Source organism: Procambarus clarkii, chromosome 83, assembly GCF_040958095.1.
Source record: "Procambarus clarkii isolate CNS0578487 chromosome 83, FALCON_Pclarkii_2.0, whole genome shotgun sequence".
NCBI classification, from domain to species: Eukaryota; Metazoa; Arthropoda; class Malacostraca; order Decapoda; family Cambaridae; genus Procambarus; species Procambarus clarkii.
In genome coordinates this window covers 2,004,154-2,030,630 of record NC_091232.1, presented here as the reverse complement: position 1 = coordinate 2,030,630, position 26,477 = coordinate 2,004,154, and the positions used below count along the sequence as shown (strand labels likewise).

General features: G+C 39.6%; 1 protein-coding gene and 1 long non-coding RNA gene across 6 annotated transcripts in view; one reads left to right on the top strand and one right to left on the bottom strand.

Annotated features, from left to right (window-relative positions):
* Positions 1-2,703: 2,703 nt before the first annotated feature.
* Positions 2,704-26,477, top strand: part of LOC138358426 (uncharacterized) — a 41,354-nt gene continuing 17,580 nt past the window's right edge. Inside the window, exons 1-2 of the long non-coding RNA XR_011225358.1 lie at positions 2,704-3,159; positions 5,578-5,707. This is a non-coding gene — a long non-coding RNA (uncharacterized lncRNA). The remainder of the gene's footprint in view (positions 3,160-5,577; positions 5,708-26,477) is intronic.
* LOC123768764 (androgen-induced gene 1 protein) overlaps positions 8,931-26,477 on the bottom strand; it is a 36,507-nt gene continuing 18,960 nt past the window's right edge. For all 5 annotated transcript variants that reach the window (XM_045759548.2, XM_045759547.2, XM_045759545.2 and 2 more), the window contains 4 exons: positions 25,526-25,663; positions 21,064-21,281; positions 19,004-19,155; positions 8,931-13,903 (listed from right to left, as the gene is read on the bottom strand). In XM_045759548.2, the coding sequence (XP_045615504.2) occupies positions 13,860-13,903; positions 19,004-19,155; positions 21,064-21,281; positions 25,526-25,663 (552 nt within the window). In that variant the 3' untranslated portion in view covers positions 8,931-13,859. The remainder of the gene's footprint in view (positions 13,904-19,003; positions 19,156-21,063; positions 21,282-25,525; positions 25,664-26,477) is intronic.

The following is a 26,477-nucleotide window of genomic DNA, read 5'->3' as shown; positions in this document are numbered from 1 at the left end:
TTGGGGAATTAACTTAGTCATCCTACGCTGGACACGTTCAAGTGAATTTATATCCATTCTATAATATGGCGACCAAAACTGAACTGCATAATCTAAATGGGGCCTAACTAGAGCAAGATATAGCTGAAGAACCACACCAGGTGTCTTGTTACTAACGCTGCGATTAATAAATCCAAGTGTCCGATTTGCCTTATTACGAACATTTATGCATTGATCCTTTTGTTTTAAATTCTTACTAATCATAACTCCCAGATCCCTTTCGCAATCCGACTTCGCAATCACAACACCATCTAGCTCGTATCTTGTAACTCTATCATCCTTACCTAACCTCAGAACTTTACATTTATCAGCATTAAACTGCATCTGCCAATCCTTTGACCATTTCAAAACCCTATCTAGATCAACTTGAAGTGATAGTGAGTCCTCCTCCGAATTAATTTCCCTACCGATTTTCGTATCATCGGCAAATTTGCAAATGTTGCTACTCAAACCTGAATCTAAATCATTTATATATATTATAAACAACAGAGGTCCCAGGACAGAGCCTTGAGGCACTCCACTTACAACATATTTCCACTCTGACTTGATTCCATTTATACTAACTCTCTGTTTCCTTTGGTATAGCCATGCCCTAATCCAGCTTAATATAGCACCCCCAATACCATGAGACTCTATCTTTTTAATCAGTCTTTCATGTGGCACTGTATCAAAAGCTTTGCTAAAGTCAAGGTATACAACATCGCAATCCTTACCACTATCAACTGCCTCAACAATGCTAGAATAAAAAGATAACAAATTTGTTAAACATGAACGGCCATTTATAAAACCATGTTGCGACTCAATTATTAATTTATGTTTTTCAAGATGAAGACGAATTTTATTTGCTATTATGGATTCGAGTAACTTTCCCACAATAGACGTTAGGCTAATTGGTCGATAGTTAGACGCAAGTGATCTATCTCCTTTCTTAAAAACTGGTATCACATTAGCAACTTTCCAAAACTCTGGCACTCTGCCTGACTCTATTGATTTATTAAATATGGTTGACAGTGGGTCACAAAGCTCCTCTTTGCATTCTTTAAGCACCCTGGCAAACACTTCATCCGGCCCTGGGGCTTTGTTTGGTTTGAGTTTTACTATTTGTTTAAGAACATCCTCCCTGGTAACTGTTAAACTCGTCAACCTGTCCTCGTCCCCACCCACATAGACTTGTTCGGCTGAAGGCATATTGTTAAGTTCCTCTTTAGTAAATCAGGGTGATTTACTAAAATAAATATAAATAATATAAAAGGGTGACTGCTGAGATGTTGCAAAGCATTGACGTTTTTGTAGGAAAAAAGAAATGAAATGTCTGATATGCAACAAATGTCAAAAAGGTTCGTTCGGCAGGTAGGCTGCTCCATTATAACAATCTTTCTTTGTTTCAAATGTGTTCCATTTGTTTTGTATTTGTCATTTACGTCTCAATAATGGAGAAGCAACCTTACATACACTGAATAAACCATTATGACATTTTCCTTTCTTCAAATGTGTTCAATATTTATTTTTCATTTGTCTTATAGCAAAAGGTTCGTTCGGGGGTCGGCAGGTAGGCTGCTCCATGTTTCTTACATACAAAAAACGTAAATAATAAAAAAAATGAAGAATTTTGAAAACCGGTACAAATGTCAAAAAGGTTCGTTCGGTTGTCTACAGGTCAGCTGCTCCATGTTTCTTAAATAAAAAAAAAACAAAAATAAAAGAACTTGAAACAATTTGAAAAATGGACAAATGCCATAAAGGTTCGTTCAGTGTTTGTCGGGTAGACTGCTCCATTATTGAGACGTAAGTGACAAATACAAAACAAATGGAACACATTTGAAACAAAGAAAGATTGTCATAATGGAGCAGCCTACCCAACAAACACTGAACGAACCTTTTGCTATAATGAGTATGAAAGACAAGGGCTGCTGGGTTAGTACTGCGTGAGCAACCATTGTAGCACACGTGCCTCTGGCTCTCAAACACCTGTCCCACACGGTGTTGAAAGACTGCGCTCAGTCGGTGAAATTCAGGCCCTATTGTTTGAAGAACATAAGGGTCATAACATTGGTGAAGCTAGGCGCAATAAGGGCTTAACACAACGGTCGGATGCCAGTGATACAGCACCTATGAGAATGATACAGCGAGCGTATCCAGGTGTAGCTCTGAGCCCCACCCTTGCCATCTCGAATTTATATAGATGATACATAGATGAATCGTTTTCTGCGTTCAGTGACGATGCATCTGATACAAGTAGCATAGATGAAGTGTTAGCGGCTTCCATGGTGGTGGTGTTCATTGATATTTTCAAGAATACCTGAATCTCTTCCTGACTGATGGACACTCTTTGAGGCTAGCTGAATCTCTTCCTGACTGATGGACACTCTTTGAGGCTAGCTGAATCTCTTCCTGACTGATGGACACTCTTTGAGGCTAGCTGAATCTCTTCCTGACTGATGGACACTCTTTGAGGCTAGCTGAATCTCTTCCTGTGTGGGACCTTACAAAGCGATCTTTTCAAGACTACCTTACAAATTGAGCTTTTCCTAAAATCGTTTCAATACTACCTTATGCTTTACAAGCTTGGCTACATACCACCTACAAGTACTAAAGCGAAGGGTGCACGCGAGTGCGTTATTTGCAAGCACACATAACGATGAAACAGGAAACGAAAATCGTAGCTGTAGCTGGTGCAAGGAGAGCAAAGTCGCACTGTGTACCATGGATTACTTCGTTGACTATTACGCACCTCCAAAGTACTGAGTGTGTAATACAGTGTGTTACTGTGTAAATAGTGTGTGAAACTGTACATATTGTAAGTTTAGTGAATTTTTACCATGTAATATTGTGACAATAAACATTTATTGCAGACACATTACTGACACATGTATCACAGTTCCATGGAAAATTATGAACATTCTACTGTATACATATTGTAAAGGTCACAAATATGCATCATATACGATAAAAGAAACAAATAAAACCGCATTGGAAATGCATAGAAAAAATATTTGAAAATATATTTGTGGCAACACGCGGTGCTTGAATGGCCTGCGCGACCGTGTCTGGGAGCTTCACACACGGGCGACAGGCCCTGAAGACGTCACAGCGCACCTTGTCCACGCCCTCACAGCCAAAGTAAGTGGAATTTGGTAATTATGTTTACATAGACATGTTCAGGGACGGTAATTTATCCTTTTGCAAAGAAAAATTATATTTTGGGGAACATTTGATGTCATGCACTCTGGGGGAATTTCACAATAAACACAGTGCCATTATTCGAACCCCAGTTGGAAACAGACCCAACTATAGGATGGGTTAACCCAAGTATCGCGCTTCCAAAAGGGTCGCCCAAGTTGGAAAAGACGAACGCTGAAAGAATATTGTTGAAAACATCTTGATAACTGATTAAACCAAAATTATTTATTAGTCAGAAGAAAGACAGAAACGCGATCTATATGTAAAACCTCTACCAGACAAATATTTTAAGTAAAACCGAAGATATTTGTAGTTGTATAAAAGTGGCAGTTTTCATCGCTCGTCAAACTCGAAAACCGCAGCATTCATCTCAGAACCATGCCTATTTCACGCAGATTCCTTAATAAACGTAAGAGTTTTATATGTCACAAGAAAGACAGATATATAAGCTTCGTTCTAAATACCTTACCATGGGCATATTTAAATTTAAAGCGAAGATACGTGTACTTTTATAATAGCCGAGCTCCGACTCCAGACACCGATCGACGGAGCAACTCTCTCTCAGAACAATGCTTATTTCACGTAAATTTGTAAATAATCGTAAATTTTTTATATGCCTCAAGAAAGATAGGAATATAAGGCTCATTTTAAACACTTCATCATAGACATAATTAAAGTTCTAATGAAGATTCATGTATTTTAATAATCGCCGAGCTCCGACCCCCGCATAGACTGAGCGACAGAGCAACTCTCTCAGAAGAATGTTTATTTTACGTAAATTCGTTAATAAACACAAATGTTTTACACGTCTTAAGAAAGATAGAAATATAAGCTTTATTTTAAATACATTACATTAGACATATTTAAAGCTCAAGTGAAGATATATATGTTTTTATAGTGGCGTTCAGTAGCTTTTCGGTCATGGAGTGCAGACGCCTACGCACTTGCCAATATGTTGTGTAATTAACAAAGATACGCTAATAAAGCCTAAAATATTACATGCCTCCAGAAAGACAGAGCTATAATCGTTATTGTGAGTGCATCAAAGGAAATATATCATGTTGGAGACCAATGATATAGCAATTTTAATTTAAGTTTCGAGTCCCGCCCGGTCGAGAGAGATGGGGCGACTCTCGCCCCATCTATTGGAGATTCTGTCCACTAAAGACCCAAAGCTACTCAAACCTTCCTAGCATTACGTAAGCAATGAAGTAATATGGTATATTTACTTACTATAATGTGGATGCTGGATGCAGAAAATGAGAAAACATAATTTTACTCTGAAAAAATATCATTTCATAACAAAATAAGATGTAAATATGTAATACTGCCCGAAACGCTTTGCGTAATAGTGGCTTTAGGCATTGTATGTACTAGCTCTATCTATAAAGCCAACAAACTTTGTAAAATCTCTTTATGTATGTACCTTTACCTAAATAAAAATTATTATTATTATAATATTTTTGTATATATCAAAGGAAGTCGATGGTCCAAGCAACAATATCGTGGTGCGACTTATCCAAGATATATTGCTCTCTGGAAAGTGTTTGCTGGCATATCAACCTTCTGTACACTGATCCAGTCGTCGAACTTCTCTGCTCAAATTATCGCAAATTTAATTTATGATGTTAACAAGTAGAATGCGTATTTTTAATCAAATCTAACGATATTAACAAGTAGAATGCGTATTTTTAATCAAATCTAACATAACTAGCCAGAAAACGTTAAAGATTATTTAAAAATACATGGTTGGAAGTTAAATCAACTCCATAGAACAATATTTTTGTTATAGATACTAATCGTTATTTGTTGGTATGCGTTCGCTACTTAAACTATCATGTACTGTATTTATGTAAAATCTCCCTGTTTCTTCAGACATGGAACACGGAACCTTACACGCTTTCTGACTTACTGTTTAATAGAGATTCACAAATAAGCTTATGATTGTATACGTTATCAAAAAGGCAGTGACAAAGTCAATTTTGCATTTTAATCACAGAGATTAGATCTTAGTGAGATAGGAAAGATATTCATATTTTAAAGAAGGATTTTTGAACCATCGCTCTCCCTATCGATAGAAACTAACTTTTTTTTTGTTATTATTAACAAGCTTAGGTATACACAGTAATGTGCTGCTACCCTATTCTATATGAAAGATTACACAGTGTATATCAAAAACTAGCTATAAGTTCATTAAATATTCCCATCTCACAGGATGGTTAGTTATACATGGAATCAGGGGATAAAATACCAGCCTCAATAAAAAAAAATCAACTGTGACTAACAAGAACACCACTTACGGGCTATTCATGCCCGTGCTACCTTTTGGGTGGCTTAATCCTCATCAATCAATCACAGGAAACAAGGGATACATCTCCCGTCACGCAGGGTCCAGTCGCACCTCCACAGATCTCCAGTATCATCTATTGATACTGTTAATGGTTCAAGAGGACTACCACTTACGGGCCTACCTCAAGGTAACAATCAGGTGAGAACATAAAATATAAGGCTGATCTATTAGCCTCCGTTAGCAAAATCCGGGTACAGCATAAGAATATCTTCCAATATTCCTAAGTGTATGAAGTAATTACAGAGTTCAAAGTACCTTATACCATTTGGTCTGAAGTCACTTATAACAGGGCAATCACAGATATAGTGTTGGTGAGTATGTCCCAGCTCTTGTTCACATAGTTTACAATTGGAATATTCACCATTGGGGGCTATTCATTACCTGCAGCCACCTGCGATACATATCGATATCCTAGCCTAATTCTGGCAATTACAATGTCACACTGTCATTGTGACACTAGTGGAAGTTTTATGCTGTCCGTTCATATAATTCTCGATTCTAAACATGTTTACTTAGTTTAGTTCATTAATTATGCACCCCATATATCATCTTGTGGGCGGTAGTGGAAAAGGTTACAGAGGCACATAAACATGTCATAGCTCTTTATACTCTTGCTTTCTGGCTTTTGTGTGTCAGTGACTGCTCTTCTGTCTTCCCTAATTTCCTAAAATATTGCAGCTTTGACAGAAGAGATTGGAATGCCCATATCCCACTCAACTTCAGGCTTATCACATTCAGTTTTAGCTCCCTTGTTTGTGTCATCATGCTGGACAACACCTATATGAGAAGATATCCATACAAATGAGACTTTGAAACTCTTACTGTTTGCAATAATAATGTTGTTTATAATGGAAGTTACAACTACAACCTTTTGAAGATCAATGCTAATTTTATCTAGATAATGTAATAAACGAAAGTTTTCTATGTCAACAGAAAGGCAGAAATATATGCTACACTTTAAATACTTGTCATAAATATAACTGAAGTGAAAGCGAAGATATATGCATTTGATACTGTACAGTTTCTTGATGGCTTGCTCTAAGAGTGTGAAGCCCTTCACACCAGCCTATAAATTGTGTAATTTATTTCCATATATGCTAATTAACATTAAAATCTATATGTCAGAAGGAAGGAAGATGTAGACGTTAATGTGACAACATTTCAAGAAATATCTCTCTCTTTAATAGGCAGCTATCCAAACTCTCTTCTCCTTTCACCAATCAGCCCGGCAGATGTTGTGTCCATCATACATTCTCTAAAAACCAAGGCAGGGAACACCAGTGAAATTCCGTCCATTGTGTACAAGAGAGCCTCCCATGCCCTTGCCCCACCCATAGCACTGCTGTTCAACAAATCTATAGAGTATCACACCTTCCCTGATATCCTCAAAAAAGCAAGAGTAACGCCAGTCCATAAAGGAGGCAATCCGGCGGACATAAACAATTATAGACCAATATCAAATCTACCCATTCTATCAAAAATATTTGAAAAAATTATTTACAAACAGCTCTATTCCTACCTCGTAAAATTCGACATACTCAGCCCCTGCCAGTTTGGCTTCCGGTCCCAAAAGAGCACCAACGATGCAATCATTAGTCTCCTTGACATTATCTACTCAGCCCTTGACAAAAATGAGTTTCCGCTTGGACTCTTCATTGACCTAAGAAAAGCCTTTGATACTGTTAATCACAACTACCTCTTACTTAAACTCCAGCATTATGGAATCCGAGGCCTTGCCCTTGACTACATCCGATCCTATCTTAGTGACAGACACCAATATGTAACCATCAATGATACAACTTCTTCCACTCTACCAATTACCGTTGGAGTGCCACAGGGCAGCATCTTAGGACCTCTTCTATTTCTTATATATATAAACGATCTGCCTAATGTCTCTAATATTCTCAAACCTATATTGTTTGCTGACGATACTACCTTATCTACTCAAACCTCAACCCACATATACTAAATAATGTTGTGAATAATGAATTAAAAAAAGTCCACTTATGGATGTCAACGAACAAACTAACATTGAACATCGAAAAGACTTACTACATCTTATTTGGAAGCAAATCATCAAATGCAATTCAGCTACAGATAGACAACATTAACATCAGTAATAAAAATGATGGCAAGTTTCTTGGCCTATTCCTAGACAAGAGACTCAACTTCAGCACCCACATTCAACACAACTAAGAAAGTCTCTAAGACAGTTGGTATACTCTCCAAAATCAGATATTATGTTCCTAACTCTGCTCTCCTCTCACTATATTATGCACTAATCTACCCCTATCTTAATTATGGTATCTGTGCATGGGGGTCTACCACTGCAAACCACCTTAAGCCCATCATCACACAGCAAAAATCTGCTATCAGAATAATAACTAACTCTGCTTTCAGACAACACTCAGCTCCCTTGTTTAAATCCCTAAACTTGCTAAATATTAACTCCCTCCACACATTCTCTTGTGTCAACTACATTTACAAAACCCTGTTCTTAAATGCAAACCATGCTCTGAAACTCTCCCTGGACAGATGTAATAGGACCCATTATCACCACACCAGAAATAAATATCTCTTTGATATCCCCAGGGTCAAACTTAATCTGTGTAAACACTCTATGCAAATTAAGGGACCTAGTGTATGGAACTCACTCCCTAGTGAATTGAAAAACTGTAAAACTTTTGCCTTATTTAAAAGCAAAACCAAAAAGTACCTAACTTCATCTTCTTAGTTTCCTACACTGAGCTTTAAATTTGCTCTGTACCTAGTGTTACCCAATCTCCTAATTTTTATGTAATATCAAACAACCTTATCATTGTGTTCATTGCTGTCTTCTTTTATGTGCTAGCCATATGCTGTATTGTGACTACCAATTTTTGTCAACTACCATTCAAGCTGTCATTGCAATCAATCTTATATTGTTTCTGCTGTATTGTGCCTACCAATTTTTGTCAACTACCATTCAAGCTGTCATTGCAATCAATCTTAGCTACCTATGTGCTTTAATATACTGTACCTACAATTTTCTCTCATCTTCTTTTTTTCATTTCATGTAACTTATCATTTTTTTGTCTATAAATTTTGCAAGTATTTACCTCCTTAAAATTTTCTTAGATTAAGGACCTGCCCGAAACGCTGCGCGTGCTAGTGGCTTTACAAGACTGTAATTACCACATTTGTATCCTCACATTCCTTATGTACATTCTTGTATATGCATAAATAAATAAATAAAGTGCATCACACTGGTTACATGGGGGGACACTCGTTTTGTATGACGTCCGTTTCACATGACGAACATGGAACGGATTAAATTCGTTATGCGAGGTACCACTGTATTTGTTTATGGTGAAAAAACAAATGATTTTTGTTTATTTATTAACCACATTGTATTTCAAACTAATCAATGTGGAATAGATGTGTTAACCCAGGGGGCTCTCACATCTAAATGCACATCTAGTTGACACTTAAAACTACACTTAAAAACTTAGACTACAAAGGATTTTGCTCAAAGACCTGGCCACCACACCCACCATGAGAATAATGAATTAAATGTTTTCAGCATTCTGTGGGTGAAGATCTTTTCTTGATTACAATTGCATATGTTTTACATTAATGGTACTAATTTTAATTTTAGCATAAAATTTTTATAATAACAAAATGTATAGAGTATTTAATCTTCCTCCTTTCCTGTATGAAGTACCATAGGTTAAATTATATTTAGCATTGCTTCTTGCCCCACTCATTCATGTTTTTGTTTCTTGGGGGAGCCCTCCCCCTTGTGGCTCCCTGAAGCTACAATGCTGATATAATGCCAAACTAATAGGTGCCATCAGTTGCAGAGTTCTTTTAGATTTACCGGGACTATGAGCCAGAACCTGGCCCCCCCCCCTCTAAAGAAGTGCAGAGAGCAGTAGCACTAGGATAAAAAAAATTAATTTTAATCATGTCCGCTATCACCAAGGAAGCACCTAGAAAATTAGCGAAACAAAATAGACTACTGCTGGTTAGAAGGAAGATCAATACCTCAAAATTGCTTCAAGAACTCCCACAACAATGTAAAAATTCATGAAAATATATCCAGCTTATTCACCCCACCCTCGCACCTCATTTGGGGGAAGAGGGAGGCAGACTGGGTAAGCCAGCTGCTCCACCCTCAGTCCTTGCTGACAGCAGTTAAGTGTCCTGGCTGTCCACTCTGGCTCTAGTTTCCTGCTTGAGCTAAGTAGTGGATTTTTACCTTTGTGGCTGTTCAAAAACACGTTTGTGCAGTGTGAACCAGGAGGATAAGGCATTTGGAGCTGCATGTGCACAGGATTTTCTTACCTGTGTGCTTCCTAGTGCCTTCGCTGAAGAGCATGATTCATACTCTTGGATTCCAGTGTTGTGATTCCAGTGCCTGGGCTTCCTGTAGGGCTTCCTGTAGAGCCATTCCCTACAGACCCTGGATATTCCCTGTGTGTCCATTGGATTCCCCCGCCAAACTCACTCTTGCCTTATGTGAGTTTGAATAGAGTTGAGTATCGTTGATGCCACGTGGCGATGCTCATTCCTTCTTCCTCCGCCATACTGCCTGCTGGGTCAGTGTCACCTTCGACCCTGAATTGTATGGGACTCGTTGTCTGCATTTTACTCGCCTTACAAACCCTCCTGATGACATTTGAGGTTTTCAGGCAGGGATCGCTGAGCACTGGAGGTTTTCTGTATTGCAGCAGCCTAGGTTGTGTGTCTGGTTGGATGCTCAGGAGCTGCCCTGGTTGGTGTTTAAGGACTCAGATTTGGACATTTGAAGGACTTCTGCTTCAGTGGACTCTAGGGTTGATCTGGTTTCTCAGGTTTCTTCTTCCAGGGTTCCTGTTTCTTAGCTCATCTGCAGTGTTATAAAGTTGAGCCAGCCTGTGGTCTACCCTCATTCCCTTATGTTCATAAATTTGCCACTCTCTCGCTGTGTTTGCCAATATGTCTTGGACCAATATTCAGGCATTGGGGTTTTGGCGGTCGAACAGGGTCCTGGCAGCCAGGTATGTTGTGAATGTTCCTGGTCCTCATCGACCTTGTGTGGCCTTGGGTTGTGTGTCGGCCTGTGGTTTCCTCTTTATTATGATATCTGTGGCACTCCCTCCTCGCTTTTAAGTCCCCTTCTTTTCCTTCTCTGTGGATAGGTAGCTTCAGGAGCCATAAGGGGTCTCCCCCCCTTCTCCCAGAAAACCAGTCTTGAGGAGGGGAGGGAGGTGGGCAAATGACCTAGCAATAGTTTCATGAATTTTCAATTTTTACGTTCTTGGGTGGGGGTGAGGGGGGGGGGGGAGTTCTCTTAGCAATTTTGAGGTGTCGATCTTCTAACCAGCAATGGTCTGTCTGTTTTGTTTCACTGACTTTCTGGGTGCATCCCTGGTGGTAGTGAACATGAATCAAATTCACAAACAATTTTATCATGGTACAACTGCTCTGTACCTCTTAAGAGGGGAGCCAGATTCTGATTCATGGTCCCTGGCAGGTCTATAAGAACTCCGCGACTGATGGAACCTAGTAGTTTGACACTTTACCAGCATTCAGGAAGCAACTAGGGATCACCAAGAAATTGGTGTTTCATTACATTCTATGTTTTTTTTTATGTGAATTAAAGTGAATATTTTCTCTTGTTATTTCATCATTATTCCTATTTGCCATTCTCTAAGCTGATTCACTAGGCATACACTTAACTGATTCATCAGGTGAGGTGCCTTTATTTACTCTCCCATAATGCATTTGCAATGTGCACAATTCATAATCAATTATCTCATCAACATGTCCTGTAAAATCATACACTTTAATCACCAAATTCTTCACATTTGTCCATGGTCTGTACCATTTGCCTCAATATAAAGTCTTCTATCACCTCTACAGTGACTTCTTCACCTCACATATTGATCTTTAATCGTCATTCTTAGTGTAATCTTAAGTACTTATAAAAAACATGCTAAATTAATTTGGAATGTTTCCAAGTAAATATTTATTCTTACATATTAGTGTCAGTGCAGCCATGTACTTTTATAATGATACCATTTACTTGTGATTACAGTACTTTGTACATGTAATATAAAATGACAGGAATATATTTGAGCATAATAGATGATTCTGTTATTAAAAATACATTATATATGTTTTCCAACATTCACAATGGTCATTACATTTACAGTAATACATATTACTTTAGTTTAAAAAATTTCTTAAAGATGCTGCTGCAATATTTAAAGAATTATTAATGAATAGATGAACATAAATACTAGTATTTAATGTAATGAATAAGCAATAACACCCATAATCCACAATAGAGTGCATAGCATATATTGACATATACTGTACACTCAATTGACATGCTTATTCACACTCAACATGCTTAAACCACAGAAATAAATTTTAGCAAATTCATTATAAGACATTCTTACTATTAACCACTGTACTGCGCCTTAAGGCACCCAATTGGGGGGTCCGTAAAGCGCCATATGGCACATTTAGGTATAGAAGTAATTCAAAACTCCTGCGGGTACACGGGATGCACATTCTGTTCTAAACAGACGCCATCTTAAAAAAAAAATCGGCATCCATGCTGGCTGAAGAGCGACCAAGGCTGGCGTATCTAGGAGCAGCGCACAGCACCGCTGTACAGCTAGGGACCAGAGCATCACTTAGTAATGATGAATAAAATAGGTAGCTAAAAACATTTTGCATTGATAGTGTCATAAATGATCCTGTGACAAAGACTGTGTACAACGTTGAGATATCAGTGAACACAATGCTAGTTATGATATTCACAGCATGAGGTACAAACACAGCACCTAGCAATTGTTTCCTGTATCTATGCATCATGAAATGACCTTATGTTCCTTCATAATATAACCATGTTGAAATAAATTCATATTCAGGATATTGTAATAGGACTGTGATAATAACAACAGTTTTGTTGCTAGTCATAGCGAGATGTGTAGAATATTGGAGGCATTGTCTTGCATCATCTGCTTGTGGCTCCATGCTGTGTTTTGATTTCATCACCATACTCAACAGAACTGCTTATTAGTATGTTATGGTGCATATAAATGTTGATACTGATATATAACATGTGTATATAGCGTAATAACATCAAGAACACTGTTTGATTGATCTAAGAATATAATATACTGTACTACAATCCCCCATATTTTTGAGAATACCGATGTTCCACACATTTAACTACATATCCACATATTACATGTTATTGAATATTATTATTGCAAAAAAAATCTAGATATAAAAACTATTCACAGACACTGAAATAATTATGTAAAAATGTATTTGGGGCAGCTCCTGCCACACTCAGCTGTCGGCCGCTAGGCTGACCTTGGATTGTTGTTTTGTGTACATAAACTCTCAACACATGATCTTTGTGGTTTATTATGGTGCACAAAAATGTAGATAGTTATATACAATGTGTGTATATAGTGTAATAACAGCAAAACACTGGTTTTTTATCTTTAGATTATAATATACATGTTACCATATATGAGCTCCATAATTTTGAGCATAGCAATGTTCCACACATTGAACTATATAAATTCCACAAATTTTTGAATACTTTACACACTTTTGAATAATATTACAGCAAAAAAACAGAAAAGAAATGAATGAGAGACATTGAAATACAGTAATTATGGAAAATTACATTCTCGGCAACTGCTGCCCCACAGGGTGGCGGAGTTGAGTGTCCCCGAGCGCCTCATCACTCAGTGACCATAAATTGCTCAACTTCTCAGCTCTATCATGCCTAAAGTATGTCACATACAATATATATTATATTAGTTTCCTGTGATCAGAAACTAAATTTTAAAAATATATAAGAAAATAATTTTTTGAAAATAATTTATTTTCAGCGCAACACAGACGGGCGTGTCATATTATAATGTAGCGCAGTGCAGTGGTTAATACACAAACACCACCTAAATACCAATAACCACAAATCTTGTTGATTAACAATTACATTTTCCATATAAATCTTGACTTGTACTGCTGTATCTTGTAGTGTGATAGAGAACATTATTCTATAAATGAATTCAAATCATCAGAAAATCTGTAAGAATTTTTGTAGCAGCTTTTGTTATAATCCTGCCACAGTGTTGTTGTTCTCTCTTCACTGCCATGTCTCTTGTCTCTATTTGTTACAACTCTCTCCTCTCTTCACTGAAACTACTCTTCTTCTCTCTCCATTGTTACAATTCTCTTCTCTCATATTACTGCTCTCTCCATTGTCATGACCCTTCTGCTTTCTTCTCTACATCTACTCTTTCTTCCCCTTTCTCTTTGTCTGCTCTTTCTGAGGACCTGTGTATAAAGAATTAATCATGTTCAAAACATTAACATCGTGCAAATATCTGTGATTATTAAAACTTGGTGATAAAATTATACAGTAAATGATGAATAAAAGACAGAAGATACCTAAATGAATATTTAACACCAATGTTCATACAATAAAAGTTGTTGAACATAACTGATCTTGTGATGATGTAACAGATGATACAGTAACTGATAATGATTTGAGGGATATATAATTTAAAATTTGTGAAAAGTTAGGAGAAATATTAACAAATTAGGGCCTTAATAGAGGTGTTGGGAGTACATTGAGTATAATAAGTTCAGACTTGTGTATCAGCAGATTATTGTAAGGAAAGGGAAGGAAGAAAAGGTAATAATAGTGTATCCTTGCTTAAATAATCTACATGGGAGGCTAATTTGTTCCATAAGGGATTTTGTTCCATTTGTCAGACTCCAGGCAACATATTCCCCTCAGGAAGAAAATCAGTGGTCTTACAACCACTATAATGCATATAAATGTTTGTGACTTACCTTACCAGGATTGTCCTGGTAAGGACAAACGATTGATTGACCTTACCAATCCCAGGAAAGGGATTGTAGTGAAATATCTTCATAATAACCCTGAAGCACATTTAGGCAAGTACAAATCCATCATAACACACTTTTTCTTCACATTTATATTAATAAAACAAATCACAGAAAATAGTTATTATATATAACATTCTAACATGCATATGATAGAGCAATCATTGGCAAACAATTCCATATCAAAGTCATAATTATGTGACAATTACAGACGAGTCACAATAACGTCGCTGAAGACATGATGACCAAACCCCACACATCAGAAAATAGAGAAATGATGATGTTTTGGTCCATCCTGGACCATTGTCAAGTCATGTGAATTTTTATCACACAATAAAGGTCCAGAACGAACCGAAACATCATCATTTCTTTATTTTCTGATGTGTGGTTTAGTCAATACAAGGTATATGACAATTATTGATGGGAACAAACATTATGTAATGTCCATGATTTATACAAACTCAACCAGTTTCAATGTAAATGTTCACAAAAACTGTACATTCTTCATTTTGACTAAGGCATATGACAGAGCAATAATTTGCAAACAATTTGGTATCAGAATTACATATATACAATCATTATAGAAACCAAACTAGAAAAATGATAATATTTTCTCTGTAAACTGGTGAGGGCGAAGGGAGGGAGGGACTACAACCCTCCCTCACTCCCCAAGCTTACTAATCAGCTGACTGCTGTTTTGTCATTACAAAGGAAATCAGCTTACACTACACACACATTTGTCATCAATTTACACTACAATTTAAATATATACCAACTTTTTACTACAATGTTCAGAATTATGATTGCTCAAGTAAGACATTTTATTAATACAAAAAAACAGCAGTGAATGTGATGAAATGACTCTTTCTGGTAAAGCTCTGATGAGATAGCTTCAGGGAGCCACTAAGGGGCTCCTCCAGAAAAATATACTGCATAAAAATGCTTCGAAGCAACAATTGAAAGATGTTATTGTCACTTTTTGCATTATTTGTACTGTAAGTTATCTTTTCAAGGGGAGTCATCTGGTGGATACCTGTAGCCATCTCACTGATATTGCTCCATACTACAAGTCATATCAGCCATAGGAGATGTGTTTGGCCTACAAAGGACTAGAACCAGAACCTGGCTCCCTCACGAGGTACAGAGAGCAAATTATATTCTGCCATTTCTCCAGAAAAATATCCAGAAAGCCAGTGAAGCTTTACAGACAACTGCTGGATTCACAAAACCTAAAGTCTCGAAACTGATGAATAACTCCCTTGTAAGGGCACGAGCTTCTAAGCCAGCCCATACTCATAAAAAAAGGCCAAAAATTATTCCATGCACACATCAAGCCCCCCATTACCCAAGACAAATTAATCGAGGCTTACAATAATGAGCCAACCGAAGGCAAAAACCTTTTTCATTTCCACTGCATACCCCTGCAGTAAGCCTAGCAAGGGCCTAAATGACCCAGGCACCACCAACAATGACACAGTTTAGAGTAATGAAGAGATCAGAGGGAAATGCACTTGTGACATGATTAGAGAACTACAAGAGGGTCAGAAAGTTTTGATGAAACAGTTTATGGACTTTCAACAATCATTAACTAACAAATGAGTAGGCATGATTGCTGAGGTAAACCAGGTGATCCCGGGAGGTAATCCCTCACTCGGGGAAAATATTCTGAATGCAGGCAGAGTTGAAGAAAGTGGAGGTGAAGATCTGTCAGGAGCAGCAGAAGCCTTGGATAGAAAAAACATAGAAACAACCTCATCATAAGGAACCTAGCAAAAGTAGAGGATAAGATTGACCAGGAAATCATTGAGGAAATGATAGTGAAACTGGTAGGAAGTGAGGAAGATCTTAATCTGTCCGACGAGGAGAGATTATAAGCCCAAAGCGAGTGTAGTACGCATAACCATGGTAAGCTTTGAACACAGAGGGAAGATACTAACCTGTGTGCATAGCCTAAAAGATCTTGACAGGTATAACCATGTCTATATCTCCCCAGACCACATAGTTGAACACTAATTAGCTCCTACAATAATGCCAGAAGCCTGGTGAATAAATCTGATGGATTGTGTGCATATTCTGAGGCCAAGACTCCAAACATCATTGGCATAAGTGAAACATGGGGATGAGAGGACATTACTGAAGGGGAATTCCTCCTCCTAGGGTATCATCCAATGTTCAGAAAGGACAGAACAACATAAGCAGGTGGTGTACTGCTTTATGTGAAAGAGGACCTGAATGCAACCACCAACGAGGAACTGAACATCATGGAATCCTATAAACATATTGGAAATAAAAATAATCCGTTCCACCACGGAAAAACATCAATATGATATTCAATTTATTAAATAATGGAGCATCCTACCTGACATACACTGAACAAACTGTTATGACATTTGTCCATTTTTCAAATTTGTAAAATTGTTTTTCATTTTTTTATAGCAAAAGGTTTGTTCAGTGCTTGTCAGGTAGGCTGCTCCATGTTTCTTACCAAAAAAAAAAAAAAAAAAATTTTTGATTGACAATTGAGAGGCGGGATTAAAGAGCCAAAGCTCAACCCCCGCAAGCACAACTAGATGAGGACAACTATGTGAGTACAGAGAATCCAATGTATATGGAAAGGCTAAGCCAGGCACTGCAAGACGGCCAAGAAATGAGTGACCACGACCACAGAAAACGGGGCCATGACCCACCGTGTAACAAATAACACAAGACGAACAAGGAAGGCCTCAGGAAGAAGCACGCAAGGGTCCAACAAGACGCCACAACCAATCCCCAACACGCATCCTCAGTATCAAAACTGCAGCAAAATGTCACCTCATAACACCCCGATACAGTGTAACATATACCTCAAAACATTTATCACCACCATTGTACCTCGTAACATAGTGGAGGTGGGGTCCATTCATGGACTCAAGCATGGGTTGGACATGTATATGAGTGGGACTGGGTGGGTATAAATAGGAGCTGCCTCATATGGGCCAATAGGCCCTTTGCAGTCACCTTTGTTCTTCTGTTCTTATGTTTGCATCCAAAAACCACGAACCAGCGCCTGGCCGAAAAAGATGCCAGACCGCATAAACACACCTGCAGAGCATAGGCACGAATGTGTCACGACACATCGTAGCCGAGAAGAGTCCGGGGGCAATGCCAGTGGAATAATATCAGAGCCGCACATGCAGGAGAAGAGTAGGGTAGAGGCCTCCCCCATAGAGGATCCTCACCATCTGTGGGTTTGGGGTCTGGGCAAGTGCTTCGATGATCTTGAGACTCTTGCGGTCTCGGGGAATTCCCCTTCCGGATTAGTGACAGACATTTGAAGAAAAAATCAATCAAAGACATTGAAATAATTAGGTAATAATATCTTTGTGACAACTTCTGCCTGACAGCTGGGGCGAAGCAGACCGCCTCCGATGCTTGCTCTGTCAATGCCTCTTTTTTGCTATTCTTCCCCACCTTATTGCGGCCAAAATATGCCACTTACAACTTTTTTATTATTTTTTCCGTGAGCAGGGAACACAAATGAACACTTTTATAAAACAAAATTTATTTATTTTTTGTTGTGTCTTTGGGTGTTGAAAGCTAAATAGCCCAGAGCAGCTTAGGGGTTAAATTCCAATGTTTTACAAATATTAATGCAGTCATGTTTTTGTTATCATTGGAAAGAACAAATAAAGTTCTGTAATCTGTACAGACAAAATTTCTAATTTCTGTATATTACAGTAACTAATAATTAAAAAAATCATGAATCTGGAATTTTATTTTTACAAAACTAGACATACAAAAACTCTGTCGCTACTGCTCCTGCTTGGCCGAAAGAGAGGTTGATGTATGTGGTTGCCAGGGTGGATACGAAAGTGTAGTCCCACGTCAACTGTCTACCACCCTTCTGTTGGCTCCCTCAAGCCTGAAGCTAGCTTACTGATTAAGTGCCATACTACTTGGAGTCATCAGTTGCAGAGTTCTTGTTGCGTACTGGAGCATCTTGCCATCGACCAGGGAAGTACCCAGAAAGGTAGGCGAATCAAAACAGACTACTGCATGTTGAAAATTGAGACCAAAGCCCTCAAAATATGAAAAGAACTCCCCCTATAAGAAAACAAACAAAAGTTCGTCTATCCAGCCCCCCCCCCCCCCCACCTCCCTAGTTAGCTCCACCTCTCCTCTCGTTGAGGGGAAGGGGGAGCCAGTCTAGCCGAGCCGGGCCACCACTGGTCAGTTCTTGATTGATCTTTGTGCCCGGTGGTCAATGGTGTGCTCTGGCCATGGTTTTCTGTTTTGGTGGGATTTTGCTTTTTCAAGGTGTTCCTACATGAGAAAGTACGTTGGCCAGGAGTTTAAGACTACAATTATTTATTATGAGAATGTAATATAGGCTTCCAGTATGTTGTAAATCAGAGTAAAAATTAAAGATCTTTATTTGCCACCTAGACTCAGGAAGATGAAAAATCAGCCAATTTGAAATAAAAGCTAACTTCTAATATGATCTATTTTGAGCTGAAGCATTTAACAAGTTTAATTAGCACTTACCCCACACATTGTTGTGAAGCTTCTGACCCAAGTAAACAAAAAGCAGATTTGGCAGAAGAAGGGCAGCTAAGAAAAGTGTTCTTCCAGTAAAGTCCAGCACTTCAAACACTGGATACACCCAGATGCCACCAGCATATGCAATATAACAAATCCTGCCAAAAAAATAAAATGTTGATCCCAGCACACTAGTATGAAAATAATATGTATAAATATTTTAAAGTGGATTAATACATTATTATTTCTAACCTAGATACTATCTTTAAAGCACATTTAATTAATTACATATCTTTCATCACGTTGGAAAAACCAGCGTTGAATGTAATGAAACGCCATTTTCTGGGTGAGCCCCCACGGCTCCCTGGAGCTTATCAGGCTAATGTATGTTATATTAGGGGGGACCAGTGCCAGAACCTGGCAGCAGAATCCTCTGCACCGGAAGAGCCGGAAGCTCCCCAACCCGACCTGCAGAGGCCCTTGCCAACAAAATATGCCCTATGAAAACCAAACTTGAACCGAAGGAGCTACCACAAACTGAGGAAAAGAAAGCACCCTGATCAAGGACCAGGACGGCTCAGGCGACGCATGAACAGGCCGGAGGTGAAACAAAACATGAGAAAGCGTACAGAATGGGGCAGATGTGACGTCCACCCCGAACGCAAGCCGGAGCGGCTCCGCCAGCGCCGCACAAAATGAGGCGACAGTAAGAAACATCAAATAACTGTAGTCCTGAAAACCCAAGAAAGGACAAGACAACCTATGAAGAGCAAGAAAAAGGTGCATAGAAACACCAAGAACGTCATAGTGTCGCCAAGACGAAGCTCGCAGGTGGGACACCATCAACGAAACCACCTGATCACCATAGAGATGGTGATACCCGCGTCAAAATACCAGAAGCGAAGAGCCGAGGAGAAGGCCGAACCAGTCACATACAGGACCAGTCCAACCTGCCGAAAGAGGCGGAGCCGTGGGAAAACGCCCCGGGTTCGGACACCTGTCAAGCAGTGTCTGGAAATAAAGCTGGGCTGACCACCAAAGGACCATGAGGACTATTCTCCTTGGGAATGGACTCCAACCGAGTCGGAACCTGAAGCAACAGCTGGACCGGGAAAAAAGGAACAGGTACCCCCACCTCGACCAGTCCTGCCGAAAGGCATCCACCGTGAACGCCTCGCAGGTGGGTAAGGGTGCCCCATAGAATGGGCGACGCCTAGACCATGCCGACACGAAGATGTCCATGGCCAGGAGTCCATATGTTCGGCAGAGCCAACGAAATGAGTCGGGGACGACTGGCCAATCCGCAAACAGAGGAATGAACCGAGACAGGCTGTCCGCCAGGACATAGAACACACTTTGGACATGAACCTCACAGTTAGTCAAACCCCGAGAATCCAGCAAACAGGCTACACGAAGGGACCAACCCCAAAGGTCAAGCACCTAAGAGAAACCCTGTGGTTCCGGCAAAGAACCGCCAGAGAACAGCCCGAATGGAGCTGGATGGTAAAGCACCCCCCTGACCCCCCCTGGGGGGGGGGGGTCAGGTGTCCAGGTCAGGGACACCTACGACCTGGGGTCTGGTGGGTCTTGTTCCCCACTTGTGCTCCTATTACTCGTCCATTCTTTAGTGAGATTTGGGATCAGGTGGCGGCCGTGTTGCATGATCAGTCCTCCTTATTGCAATGGGCCAGGCTGGTTGCCCAGTTGGAGGCCCCAGAGTTTCCCCACTTGGGTTTTTGGGACTCGGTTTGTGGGTGTTTGTTGTTTAGGCCTTGGTTCAGTCTGTCTCTCTTCTATCTTCCCAGTGGGCATGGTTTGCCCTGCTCCTGCTTCCGGCTCCCAAATCCTCCCAAAGTGCATTTAAATTTCTAAAGAACAATTTAATTTTTAAAAATTCAATTGCTGTAACTCGTAGGGCTATCAAATAAGTGACATACAGGTTCTCTGCCAAGGTAAACATAAAGATTTTGAATTTGAATTTCTTCATTTACTGTATTAGGATATTAGTCTATACTTTTTGCTATAAGAAGCATAATTAATGTACTTAAAAAGAGAATGATACATACCAAGAAAGGTAGAGAAAATAAGCAGCAAGTATTGGCACATAAAGTCTCCATCCCTTCTGGTAAAAGTGGTATACTATGTACAGCTCCAGGATGGTTCCAACCACTGGCAAAGTATGCATTATGTGGTTCAACCAAGATGGAAACCATGCATCAAGTGAAGCTGGGAAGATCAGCTCACGGTCAAATGCATACAAAGCCCAGAAGATGAATGACACAAACTGTCAAAGAGAATGATAATAAAATGATTCAGTATCCACTCAATTTAGCGACCTATATATGGGGCTGTACCCAGGTTGTTAAATCCGAAGGTCTGCTAAATCTGGAAGTTTTAAAATGTCAGTAACTGTTTAGTCATATTTGGGAGAGCAACAGGATGGATGATGAGTGGGCTGGCTGGATGGTTAACTGGCTGGCAGGTGGACTTGGGTGGGTTTGGGAAGGTGGGTGAGTTCGGGCGGGCTTGGGTGGGTACGAGTGGGTTTTTGGGCGGGTGGGCAGGCTTGGGTGGGTACGAGTGGATTTTTGGGCGGGTGGGCAGGTTTGAGTGGATTTGGCTGTGTGGGCGATCTTGGGTTGGTTTGAGCAGGTAAGCAGGCTTAGATGGGTTCGGGCGGGTGGGCAGGCTTAGATGGGTTCGGGTGGGTGGGTATTCCTGGGTGATTTCAGGCAAGTAGGCAGGCTTGAGTGGGTTCGGGCAGGCTTGGGTGAGTTTGGGCGGGTAGGCAGGCAGGCTTAGGTGGGTTCAGGCAGTTGGATGGTCTTTTTTTTGGTGGTCTTGGTTGGGTTTAGGCAGGTGGGTGGGAGTTCCTTGGGTGGGTTTCGTTCTTGGGTGGGTGGGCATTCTTGGGTGGGTTCTGGTTGGGTGGGTGGGCATTCTTGGGTGGGTGGGTTTGGGCGAGTGGGCGGGCTTGGGTGGCAGGCGGACTATCATAGACTGGCTGTGGTCGCACCACATGCCCACAGCACCCCCAAACCGGATACAGCCTACCCCATCCTCACCATCACCATGCAATACCCTTCCAGATATATCCCCCCCCCCCTCCAGACATGTGTAGACGGTCAGTACGGTATTAATACGGTTCAGATTTTCGACTATCTTCCTACCAGATGGTGGCCTCGGAGGTAGACTGCCCTGACTGACTAACAGCCCTGACTGACTAACAGCACTGACTGACTGACTGCACTGCCTGACTGGCTGACTGACTGTCTACCCTGACTGAGTCCACTGACGGACTGCACTGACTGACTGATTTGACTGACTTGACTGACTGACTGACCCAACCTCACTGACTGACTGACTGCACTGGCTGTCTGACTGACTGCATTGACCTGAATGACTCACTCATTCACTCACTGCCCACCCTGACTGACTGACTTGCACGGCAAGCGTACAGGCATATTGGAGACTGGGAGGACTAGTATCATCAACCCAAACTGAGCTGTTTGCCATACAACAGGCATTCGCATATGTGACTGCACAAAACACTTAAAATGCAATCATACACACAGACTCAAAAGCTGGACTTCAAATATTAGGACAAAAACAGTGGAAAGTTAACATGGAAATAATTATCACCATTTTGTATTTTAGATCAGTCGCTAAAGGCAAAGGACTCAACATAACACTAAACTGGATCCCATCCCATGTTGGAATCCCATTAAATGAGAAAGCCGATGAAATTGCTAAATTGGCAACTCGTCACCCAGTGATACATAAAACAATTCAACCCAGCCTAAAGAACATAAAAAAACATCATCACCAAAAAACTCTCACCTCAACACAGCCTACCTACACCAGAGAATAGCTGAAGGTTCGCCCTCTGCAATATGGTATCTTCAGGCAACCAAATTAGAAAGGTTCAATATCCCAAAAGGAATCCACAGGGAAATAGTAGTTAGGTTATATAGACTATGTCTAGGTTACAGATGCTACTGGGAGATTGGTGAACCTCGACAGAGAGAGTGCATCTTCTGCCAAACTGTCACAGAAAAGCCATTACTTCACTATCTTCTGTAATGTGAAGCAACAAATGACCTTAGAAGAGCTTTAAGAGTCCTTGATTCTTGCAGTAACAACCCTGAAGTCATCAACACAGCCACTCTCCTGGTCGAAAAAGGTGTCCAGCAGCTGGACACCCTCATAAAGACTGTCAAGCAGTATCCTCCCCCGCGATAGCAGCTTGACGATTAAATGCAACCTCAGAATACTGAAAAGAATTACTGAACAAAAAATTGTACCACTTACTGGCTATTCATGCCCGTGCCACCTCTTGGGTGGCTTAATCTTGATCAATCAAGCAATCAACTGACTGACTGACTGACAGACCGACCAACCTTGCCCACCAGTGAGAAGACACTGGTGGGCTACTCATCGGTGCTGTATCACTTGTATCTGACCCTTGTGTTAGGTCCTTATTGTGTCTAGCTTCATCAATATCATGACCCTTATGTTCTTCAAACAATAAGGTCTGAATTTCATCGACAGAGAGTGATCTTTCAACACCACATCCGACAGAGGTTTGGGAACCAGAGGCACGTGCACCACCCATGGTTGCTCACTCAGAACTGACCCAGCCAGCAGCCCTAGGGGCATTCTGGAAATTTTTTCCACGATGGCTGCCTCTCGCTGGAGATCCCAGGAGTTCATTTCATACCCAACCTACCACACATGTTTTGAATGGTACGAACTCTTAAATTCGTGTTTTCTCGGCCTGAGCTTTTTCCGAAACGAATATTGTTGGCCAGTGCAGTCCAGTGGTTAAACATGCCAAACTAGAAGATAAAAGATAAAGGGGCAATATGATTACAGTGGCACCTCGACATACGATTGCCCCTACTTATGATAATTTCGAGTTACAATGTAAATTTCATCAAAAAATCCGACTCGACATCTGATGGTGTCGTCGACTTCCTATATTTGTTGGTACACGTTCGGATCGACCGAGCACGTGGTTCCCGGTTACGCGGCCGACCTCCCACAGTTTACTACAGCTGCTCGCCTAGTGACAATCGCGCCTATAAGAAATTCTGCTTTTGTGGTGATTTTTTGCATTTTGAACATTAAAGTAATTATTATATATCACACCATGGGTCCCAGGAAAATCAGTGGTAAGGCTCAACATATGAAAACACATGTAAGGTTGACCATAGAGCAGAAACAAGAGTACAGAATGTCTCTTCCTCAACAATTAAGAAAATGTGTGCAGTATGGGAAGAATTGCAAACCTTTGCTGAAACGACTCACCCAAATCAAGCTGCAGTAGGTCATTGCCTTAACCTATTCAATGACACTGTGATGCATCATTACAGACCAATGTTAAAACGAAGGGAAAAACAAATGTCTCTTGACAAATTTGTAGTGAGACAAACAAGCACTGAACCACAACCAGGTCCCAGTGGTATTCAGGCAAAACGTAGGAGAGAGAGTACCACCAGAGATAACATCACTGCCTGATGTGATAATGGAAGGGGACTCCCCTTCCAAACAGTAACAACTCTCCTCCTCCCCCCTCATCACCATCTTCCATACGCCATCAAGAGCCCTCCATAAAGGTAAGAGAAACTTTGGTTCTGTATTGTAGTTAGAAAAAACATTGTATTCAGTATAAAATGTATTTGTCTGTTAATATTTTGGAGGGTGGGGAACGGATTAATTCAATTCCCTTTATTTCTTATGGGAAAAATCGCTCCGACTTACGATCCGTCTCTGGGAACGGATTAGCATCGTAAGTAAGGTCCCATTGTACTACATTCAAAATAGTAACAGGAATCGATAAAATTGATAGCGAAGAATTCCCGAGACCTGGAACTTCAAAAACAAGAGGTCATAGATTTAAACTAAGCAAAGCTGCTGAAGAAATATAAGAAAATTCACTTTCACGCACAGAGTGGTAGTTAGCTGGAACAAGTTAGGTGAGATGGTGGTGGAGACCAAAACTGTTAATAGTTTCAAAGGGTTATATAACAAAGAGTGCTGGGGACAAAAGACAGGACACCATGAGCGTAGCTCTCATTCTGTAACTACACTACACATAACTACTCTACTACCTCTTCCACCACCTTTTCCACCACATCTACTGAACCACCTCTTCCATCACACCTACTGCACCACCTCTTCCACCACACCTCTTCCACCACCACCTTCACATACATAAAATAAGCAATTAAAATATTAAATTTAATTTCTCTATTTTCTTGTAAGTACAGTATATAATAGAAACATTCATATGCGAATATAAATAAAGTACTATGCTTTATTTAGTAACAATTTACAAAATATTGTAGTTTATTTTATACAAAATTTACATACTGAACTATGTGTCAAGAATTTTTATATTGTCTCTATTGTAAAATCTTTCTCTTGATTGGCTATGATCAAAAATATTAGTTTTTAGTTAAAACATTAAGTGAAAATCAGAATAGTAACTTTTGGTACAATGAAATACATAATATGATATCTTACCACACCCATGGGGAACACCAAACACGTAAATAGCCAGTCACGTAACTTCTGCAGGGAACTCTGTCGGCTTAGGATCACTGTATTTGACCCAATGATGTCGTTTAGCACACAAAGTCCAAAGAACCCACATTGTAAGAGCTGAAATTGTTTATAATTAGAATGTAAGTACTTGTGTGTATAACTACTTGATGTTTATTCTCTTTAGTTTTCATTACAATATAAATATGTCAGGGAACTAGCACATTAATTATACCATATGCTTGTAATGAATATGCAACTAATATTAATGCTACAACCTCCCTCCCTCCCTCTCCCTCCCTCTCTCTCTCAATCTCTCCCTCTCCCTCTCTCTCTCTCTACATATATATATATACATATATATATACATATATACATATATATATATACATATATATACATATATACATATATATACATATATACATTATATATACAGGTATATATATATTATATATATATATATATTAATTATATATATATATATATATATATATATATATATATATATATATATATATATATATATATATTATATATATATATATAATAAAAGTAACACATATACTGTACATTCATACACACCCTGTATACACACACTTAACTTTATGTTTATGTTGCCTTAACTTTATGTTTAACTAATTACTGTACAAGAAATTAATATACCAAGCCATGCATGAGCACATTATTCTGCAATACTTCTACAGTGCTTGCAACTTAATATGTACCTTGTGTTATCTATGGGCATTAGAATAATCCATATGTGACCTTTTTTAAGATTTGTTACAATTTACAGTACTGTAACATTCCCCCCACTTCACCTCAAGTGAAAAAGTGCACAATAATCATTGGGTTAAAGCAATTGCATCTTCCATATTTCCATCTAGAATATTTGTTCACTAAAGTCTTAACCATTTCTGACTAAAAACCAACT